The 10,420-nt window shown below is 35.7% G+C and overlaps 1 protein-coding gene across 1 annotated transcript; it reads left to right on the top strand.

Moving 5' to 3' along the window:
- Nucleotides 1–1,437: 1,437 nt before the first annotated feature.
- On the top strand, nucleotides 1,438–2,319 carry LOC137617595 (uncharacterized). Its single transcript, XM_068347602.1, has one exon. It carries the CDS (start codon nucleotides 1,438–1,440, stop codon nucleotides 2,317–2,319), a length of 882 nt encoding a protein of 293 aa, XP_068203703.1.
- The last annotated feature ends 8,101 nt before the right edge of the window (nucleotides 2,320–10,420 follow it).

Genomic DNA, 10,420 nt, shown 5'->3' with positions numbered 1-10,420 from the left:
AAAGTGGAATCCTTTTGATGACTATATTTCCTTTGCTGTAAGACTCAACTTTACACCAAGAATAAGAAAGGTTAGGAGTGGTCCAAATTTAGATGTAAGTGAATTTGATTATAAATTTCCAGAAATATTAACATAACGAAAGATATTGAGTCAAATTGCATCGTTGTATGATCCATTAGGGTTGGTTATACCAGTATTACTCAAAGCTAAGATCTTGATGAGATCCATGATTTCCAAAAGTGACTCGAATGGTGGTGGAATCAAGTGGGATGATCCACTTGATGATTCCATGATGAACGAATGGAAAGCGTTTTTCAAAGAATTGTATGGACTGGAGTCATTAACTTTTAGAAGACCCTTAAAGCCATCTAATGCTTTTGGTAAACCGAACCTAGTAATATTTTCTGATGGTAGCACGCAAGCATATGGGGCTTGTGCATATGTGAGGTGGCAAATCAGTGATAATAAGTTTGAATCAAGTCTGATAATGGCGAAAAATAAGATTGCACCAGTGAAACAAATCTCTACTCCTCGTATGGAATTATGTGGTGCTCTCATAGCTGCTAGGATGAGAGAACTCATAGTAAAGGAGTTTTCATAGTAGTTTGAGTCAGTCTATCACATAGTTGACTCGACAATTGTAAGATCACAAATTCAAAAGGAGTCCCATGGATTCAACACATTTGTTGCTGTACGCATTGCAGAGATACAAATAAAAACTGATTCAAGGGAATGGTGGTGGGTTGATTCGATTCAAAATGTTGCTGATATGACATCTAAACCGTGTAGTCCAGAAAGAAATTGGTGAAAACTCTGCCCGGCAAAATGGACCAAAATTCCTAACATTACCAATTTCAAAATGGCCTATCAAACAAAATTGTGAAATTCAACTAACTGATAGAGTAGGTGTTGTCATGGCTGATGCTAATGTAAGTCAGAACCATGTTATACACATGGTTGATGTTAATAGATTTAGTGATTATTACAAACTACTAAGAGTTACATGCAGGGTAATGAATGTTTTCAAATGCAGATCCTTTAAGGGTATGCTGAGGGAACCAACAGTTCAAGGAATTATCAAAGCAGAAATAATGTGGGTTAGAGAGATGCAAAGGGACATGACTGATTGGAAAGTAAGGTTCAGAAGATTAGGACCTTCAATTAAGAATGGAGTCATAGTAGTAGGACAAAGAATTTCTAAGTAGAGAAGACTATATGTTGCTACCAGCAAATCATCCAGTTACTAGATTGTATATATCATATGTACATGGGGTTGACCATGCAGGCATAGAGACTACTTTGGCAAAATTACAAAGAAAATTCTGGATTCCAGGGGCCAGAAAAATAATAAAGGTAATAAAAAATCGATGTGTGACATGTAGGAAGTTATCAAAGAAGTTAGAACACCAATGCATGGGTTAAATGAGGATAGAAAGAATGAAACCTGCTCCACCTTTCTATTACACAGCTATAGATTTGTTTGTACCCTTAACAATAAGAGACACGGTTAAAAGGAGAACTCATGGTAAAGCCTTTGGTGTTATATTTAATTGTTTAGTTACTAGAGCTGTTCACTTAGATTTGGCTGAAGGATACAATACTGGTGATTTTCTGACCACATTTCAAAGGTTTATTGATTTCAGAGGAGCTCCTAAAGTTATATATTCAGATAAGGGAACTCAGTTGAAATCAGCAAGCAAGAAAATAGAAAACATTGGAGAAAAGGAAGGGGTAACTTGGATCTTTAATATGCCTAGTGACGCACCTTGGTATAATGGGGCAAGTGAAGCCCTGATGAAATCTGTCAAAAGGTGTCTTTGTATTAGTGTGGGAGATTCTGTATTAAAATTTGGAGAGTTACAAACTGATTTGTTTGGTATTGCTAATCTGATGAATCAAAGACCAATTGGAACAAAACCTGGATTTAGTTTAGAGTTGGGGGGATACCTCTGTCCCAATGATCTATTGCTTGGTCGGTCCACTTGCTTCTGTCCAAGTGGGATGTACGATATTAGTGGGGATCACCAAAGGATATTAAAGTTTATACAAAGTATAATAGAATCCTTCTGGAAAAAGTGGCACCGAGACTATTTTTCATCATTGTTAATCAGGCAGAAATGGCATACAACAAGGAGGAATGTAAGAGTTGGAGATGTGGTACTTGTGCAAGATAGTAATGTTGTAAGGGGGGCATGGAAACTAGCACAGGTGATTAGAGCTTATCCAGGACAAGATGGCGTTGTCTTCTATGTTGATTTAAGGTATAATATCATAAAGCATGGGAAAGGATATGATGGTGGAGTGGATAAGATTGTGTAGATCAGTACACAGGTTGGTGGTGTTATTACCAATAGAAGAACAATATAATCATACGTAGTTGACCCTTTTGGATAGGGTATCGATAATTTGTCACTAATGGTGGGGGAGTGTATCATTAACATGATAAAATTTATTATACTATAAGGATATATTTATTTAAAAAAAGTTGATGTGGGTTGGAGCGAATTGTAACTTATTGCGTATCTGGAATATGTTTTGTCTTACCCATATCTAAATGTCGCACGGTTAGCAGGCGAACAGCCGAAAAATTTGCTAACCACTCTGGTACTGCCTATTGTGTCGAGTTGTGGTGGCAAGTGTTATTCTTGTGAATGTATAAAAATGAAGTCGGTGACATGTAAGGCCGGCAGGTGATGGGATATTTGTGTTTGGCAATCTCCTACTGGGGTTCAAGGCCTGTGATAGTGAGGTCATTGAAGTGAGTGCAATACAGTGTATTATGGATGTTATATGATATTTCATTTGGAATTGCCCTTATTGGTAGTTGGATTCTATGTATATATACAGTAATGTTTATTGATATGAGTACATTTAATTTGATGCCGAGTGTTTTAGTGGCTACAGTACCATAGTCTAAAGTGGTATTTATTTACATTGCTATAAAAATAGTTATTGTTAAAAATATACATACCAATATGGATTGTTCATGTAAATTACTAGAAGGGTTGTATTAAGGACAAATATTATTTTTCTTTGATAATTAAATCGAGAAAATTAGGGAAAATTCAAAATTTGTATAGCTGGTTGGATTGTATTATTTTTTATTACATGGGATATGTATTTCAGGTTGAAACTTATCGTTGGCAATAAAAACTGTTACAACTTATGGTCCATCCTTGAACATCCCAGTACATTGACCATCCTTTAAATTCAGATCTCCCCAGACAATATTATCCTGTTCGTAACACTAGGCAGTCAGTTGATTCTAATAGCCCGGCCTTCTCCATCATAACTCTCAATACTACACAGTTTTCTAAAATGTTTTATTCCAGCTGTTACCAAATAGTGGAATGACCTTCCTAATCGGGTAGTTGAATCAGTAGAACTTCAAAAGTTCAAAGTTGGAGCAAATGTTTTCATGTTGACCAGGTGGACATGAGTCTTTTTATAGTTTTTATATGACATGTCTGTTTTTGACGTTGTAAATATTTTATATAGGACATATCTGTTTTGACATTGTTACTGTTTTTAGAATGATTTGTTGTTAATTTATTCAATCATTTTGTTTATTTCCTTAATTCCTTTCCTCACTGGGCTATTTTTCCCTATTGGAGCACTTGGGTTTATAGAAGCTTACTTTTCCAACTAGGGTTGTAGCTTGGCTAGTATTATTGATAATAATTTATATAAATATATATATATATATATATATATATATATATATATATATATATATATATATATATATATATATATATATATATATATATATATATATATATATATATATATATTTATATATATATATATATATATATATATATATATATATATATATATATATATATATATATATATATATATATATATATATATATATATATATATATATATATATATATATATATATATATATATATATAAATTTCTAGCTCATACTTTAGATCGAACCTTAGCCCCTTCTAATGAAAGGCGAGGTTGCTTCCAACCATGCCACGTGAAGCCATAAAAGAAGTCGGAGCCTAAGTTCCCACTTCTTTTATGGCCTCTCGTGACATGGTTATATGCGACATGGCCTTTCATTAGTAGGGGCTAGGGTTCGATATTAGTTATGAGGTAAAAATTTATTTCTATTTTGAACACGATGTTGTTTATATATATATATATATATATATATATATATATATATATATATATATATATATATATATATATATATATATATATATATATATATATATATATATATATATATATATATATATATATATATATATATATATATATATATATATATCCAAATAAGCCATATATATTTTTGATACATTAATGTCTGGATTCTCTTAACGACCTCGGGATCAGAGCCCCCAGGCGAAATCACACAAAGACAAGAGCTTGGCTCCGGCCGGGAATCGAACCCTGGTCGGCAAGCTTGTATAGACAGTGACTAAACCACTTGGCCACGAAGAAAGATAAAAGTTGATGACAACTCTTCTGTACTTATACCTGTCGAATTCAGGTGTTTTGTACTTAGAATTGAAATCAACCCATCTTCACCATCGTAGCTAATTGGTAGTTTGTTACTTGGCATTCAATTAATGATGAATTTTGCACATTTAGACGTGTTTTTCATATTCAAATAAGCCATATATATTTTTGATACATTAATGTCTCGATTCTCTTAACGACCTCGGGATCAGAGCCCCCAGGCGAAATCACACAAAGACAAGAGCTCGTGTCCGGCCGGGAATTGAACCCTGGTCGGCAAGCTTGTATAGACAGTGACTAAACCACTTGGCCACGAAGAAAGATAAAATTTGATGACAATTCTTCTGTACTTATACCTGTCAAATTCAGGTGTTTTGTACTTAGAATTGAAATCAACCCATCTTCACCATCGTAACTAATTGGTAGTTTGTTACTTGGCATTCAATTAATGATAAATTTTGCACATTTAGACGTGTTTTTCATATTCAAATAAGCCATATATATTTTTGATACATTAATGTCTGCATTCTCTTAACAACCTCAGGTTCAGAGCCCCCAGGCGAAATCACACAAAGACAAGAGCTTGTGTCCGGCCGGGAATTGAACCCTGGTCGGCAAGCTTGTATAGACAGTGACTAAACCACTTGGCAACGAAGAAATATAAAAGTGGATGACAATTCTTCTGTACTTATACCTGTCAAATTCAGGTGTTTTGTACTTAGAATTGAAATCAACCCATCTTCACCATCGTAGCTAATTGGTAGTTTGTTACTTGGCATTCAATTAATGATAAATTTTTCGCATTTAGACGTGTTTTTCATATTCAAATAAGCCATATATATTTTTGATACATTAATGTCTGGATTCTCTTAACGACCTCGGGATCAGAGCCCCAAGGCAAAATCACACAAAGACAAGAGCTTGTGTCTGGCCGGGAATCGAACCCTGGTCGGCAAGCTTGTATAGACAGTGACTAAACCACTTGGCCACGAAGAAATATAAAAGTTGATGACAATTCTTCTGTACTTATACATGTCGAATTCAGGTGTTTTGTACTTAGAATTGAAATCAACCCATCTTCACCATCATCACCGAAATTTGGAGCAAAAATCAGAAAAATAATAATGTTTCAAATGCAATAAAATTTCATAAGGACCAACAAATCATCACATACACAAAATAAAGAAAATGATAAAAGTTAAGAGAAATCAAAATGAATAACTTACAATCCCAGCACTCTTTGATACATTTACTATTATAAGAAAACCATTTCTAACACATCCGTGACACTGCAATAAGGAGCAAACTCAAACAGTGAATAATAATAAAAAGAAAACCATACTTATTAATAACCGAGCAATATTAATTCTCCTGAAAAACAAAAACATAAGTAATGATGTTCAATTTTCAACCCATGATTAACAATTACCTGTAATAGCACTGAAAACCTCCACCGACAAATGAAATTCTTTAAATACAGTACAACAAAATGGAAAAACATACATAAACGCATTGGTAATAGCAAAATAAGTATCAACATAAGGTAACGAAATTTGAATTAATTCCAACATAAACACAAATGCAACAAAAAATGTCTCAGTTATCTGTCACCACACCAAAATATATATATATATATATATATATATATATATATATATATATATATATATATATATATATATATATATATATATATATATATATATATATATATATATATATTTTTTTTTTTTTAACAAGCACAACAAAATGGAAAAACATACATAAAACCATTGGTAATAGCAAAATTGGTACCAACACAAAATAATGAAATTTGAATTATTTCCAACATAACATATATGCAACAGAAATTTCTCAGTATGATGAATGATATACTCGTGATATGCTTAGAGCAAAACCAAAAAAAAAAAAAACGAAACAAAACTCAATTCCTCTTTTCACAAAACACTCGGAATGAACATACGTAAAAGAAACCTGATTTTTATAACCTCAATCACCTCGTGGTAGACATTATCTCAAGACCCATGTCCTCACTTCCCTACCTGTCCCCTGGGGGAATGGACCTTTGACGTCCATATGCACTCCATTAAACTTAAAGGTACTACCGACCATGTTCTGGCCCTTGGTACCACATGCTTGTGGTTACTCATTGAGTTACACACATGATATCTATTGATAAACCTAATTCCTTAAAAATACTGACACTCTTGCCATCCTTAGGGGAACTTCCTATACCCACATGCCACGCACAAGGTCTCACATCAATTACACTGATGACTTTCTCTACCAAAGGGGAGGGAAAAACAACGCTAGATCAAATTCCGTCTTCAATGAAGAACACACCCTTCCACCTGTGCAAAAAATCAGGGAAATTTGATCTCCTACCTCATTCGCGCACTCATTCGCAGGACATCACTCACAGTCACGGGGCATGCACTCCCTCTCTCTTTCTCCGTAGTCGTCAAGATCTTCCCGTTTTCTATGCGTTCCATCCACAGGTCTACTTGAACCTAATTTCTTTCGTTGTCGTTCCTTCTGCTTTACGTAGATCTATTACATCTGTTCTTCGTCGTTGGGTCACTGAGCCCGTGTGTGGGCTCTGGCCGTGTTCCGCACCATACACTCCTACGTTTTGCTGGCATCCGTAACGAGCGGTTCTTCACCCTCGTTACACACATGATTCCACTTCTATTCCAAGACGGGAATAGCATTCCGACTTCCATGTGTGGGAGCGGTGGTTGGAGGCCGCTGCTCTACCTCCTGAACCCCCTCTGGCACTCCCGGGGAAGTCGCACTACCACTCGCTGGTAGGTGGGCATCCCCTACTGCTCACTGGGGGAGCGTCTAGCTCCCCTCCCCCACACTCTGGGGCAAAGATGGCAGGCTGACTCCTTGGCACTCCCGTCCCTAGTCCTTGCGGTCTGATGGACGGTCCGAGGGACCGTTGGTCCCCTTCCCGCGTAGTCTTCCCCTTCCTGCGTCGTCTTCCCCTCCCTCTCGCTGGTACAGGGGAAACATGATTTCTTCTGCCGACGCCGTTTTCTTTTTAAACAGCTTTCAGATGGTGGTTTGTGGCCTGACATCCATAAAACTACCGCTGTTCATCGTAGGGGCATAGAGCCCGTAGGTGGCCATCTGTTAGTACCACCACACATTTCCAATAACCGCCAGACGCCACATCCTACCTCTCTGACCTCTGCCTCTTCAAGGTTCTCTTCTAAAAACTCCTCATCCTTGGTAGGTTGTAGATGTCGGTTGAGTGTCGGGCTGCCTCTATGGTTGTGTATCTGCTATCATGTGCGTTGAGAAAACGTTCACCGAGTACCGGGCATACAAGAGCAACAGAATTAATTTCACCCCTCTCTCTCTCCGTCCCCTCCACTCGACGTCGAACTTCTCGTGTTAACCATTGTCACTAATCTCTTTTGTTTCCACTTTTTAAAAAATCTCACGTCGGCTAAAATCACTTAGCACAGACGTTAATCGTTAATATTATTATTACAACCCCACACCTGACACCATTTAATATGACCCAATCTAGGTCGTATTAAGGGGGGTTCACACTTCACATCCTGGGGGAAACAAAGATAGATATAATCTATTCTATAGTTAACACAATTTGAGAGGGGGGTCATGCACAAATAATAGCCGAGTTGATCGTTTTATCACATGCTGTATTATCTTAAGTTTACAATGGCTGCCCTTAATTATGATTACGTTACGATACTAAGAAAAAGCCCTCAGAAAAATGGTACTTGACGGCACCCATGCTGGCACCCGTGACCTGAACGTAGGTCTACACACTCAAGCCTCCCAACTCTAACTAACAAACCTATGGGGCAAGTTCAAGCGCCCACCACGGCCTTTCTATGCCTGATCGAGGATTGGCTGTTTTGACCCAAAAGTCTTATGAGAACCAATAGGGAGAGATTTTGGGGACGCTAACTTTTAACGAACATTTTTGAGTGCCCAAGCAACACCGATAATGACATTTTCCTATAGTGCCATATTGTAACCGTCTTCTCTAACAAAGAAGAAAAATATGTTGAAACTCACTCATCCCAAACAGTAACAACCTGACTGTGGTTAGCTCATATATATATATATATATATATATATATATATATATATATATATATATATATATATATATATATATATATATATATATATATATATATATATATATATAGCCAAATGTTGAACAACCTGTTACTTCTTTCTCGGAAACCTTAATGCATAAAGGTAATATCTATTTTTTTTTCTTATTGAAGCCACTGAAAGAAGTATTAACAGAGAAAGGAGTAATGTAAGTACAACCATTTTACCTATGCTGATAATTTCTTATTGAGACGGAATAAATATATTAGTCAAAGTTACCCATCCATAATATTCAGACATTTTCCTTAACCAGGAAATGGTTTCAGAATTATTTGAGAATGTCATTTAGTTTGATGACTTCTTTTCCATTAGTAAAATAAATAAATTTGTTGATATATCTCAAGTATCCAGGCGTTGTTGAAATTATTATTTTTTTCTTTTTTTGCTTTTTCTTATGTTACATTTTAGAAATATATAAATGATATTGCAAGAATAGAGTCAGTTGTGAATTACACGTAATGGCAGAAGAGTGAAATATCACATATATATATATATATATATATATATATATATATATATATATATATATATATATATATATATATATATATATATATATATATATATATATATATGTATATATATAAATATATATATATATATATATATATATATATATATATATATATATATATATATATATATATATATATATATATATATATATATATATATATATATATATGTAAATTTCTACCTCATAGTTGAGATCGAACGCTGGCCCCTTCTAATGAAAGGCCAGGTTGGAACTAACCATGCCACGAGATGCCATGAAAGAAATTGGAACCTAACGCTACCCAGCTGTTAAGGATTTACCTGGCGACACATCAGTCTCTTACCAGCGAGTTTTACCCGACTTCCCGGCTTCCCAAGTGACACAATTGGTAGTAATTCATTCAAATTACCCCTAATGAGTCAATATGGATAAATATCAACACATCATTGTGTTGAAATAGAAATAAATTTTTACCTCATACTTGGGATCGAACGCTGGCCCCTTCTAATGAAAGGCCAGGTCAAAACCAACCATGCCACGAGAGGCCATAAAAGAAATCGGAACCTAACGCTACCCAGCTGTTAAGGATTTACCTGGCAACACATCAGTCTCTTACCAGTGAGTTTTACCCGACTTCCCAGCCCACCACATGACACAATTGGTAGTAATTCATTCAAATTACCCCTAATGAGTCAATATGGATAAATATCAATGACAACATCGTGTTCAAATAGAAATAAATTTCTACCTCATACTTGGGATCGAACGCTGGCTCCTTCTAATGAAAGGCCAGGTCGAAACCAACCATGCCACGAGAGGCCATAAAAGAAATCGGAACCTAACGCTACCCAGCTGTTAAGGATTTACCTGGCAACACATCAGTCTCTTACCAGTGAGTTTTACCCGACTTCCCAGCTCACCACATGACGCAATTGGTAGTAATTCATTCAAATTACCCCTAATGAGTCAATATGGATAAATATAAACAACAACATCGTGTTCAAATAGAAATAAATTTCTACCTCATACTTGGGATCGAATGCTGGCCCCTTCTAATGAAAGGCCAGGTCGAAACCAACCATGCCACGAGAGGCCATAAAAGAAATCGGAACCTAACGCTACTCAGCTGTTAAGGATTTACCTGGCGACACATCAATCTCTTACCAGTGAGTTTTACCCGACTTCCCAGCCCACCACATGACACAATTGGTAGTAATTCATTCAAATTACCCCTAATGAGTCAATATGGATAAATATCAACGACAACATCGTGTT

Source organism: Palaemon carinicauda, chromosome 23 (assembly GCF_036898095.1).
Source record: "Palaemon carinicauda isolate YSFRI2023 chromosome 23, ASM3689809v2, whole genome shotgun sequence".
Lineage (NCBI taxonomy): Eukaryota > Metazoa > Arthropoda > Malacostraca > Decapoda > Palaemonidae > Palaemon > Palaemon carinicauda.
The sequence above is the reverse complement of the archived record's forward strand: the minus strand, read 5'-3'. Positions and strand labels throughout refer to the sequence as shown.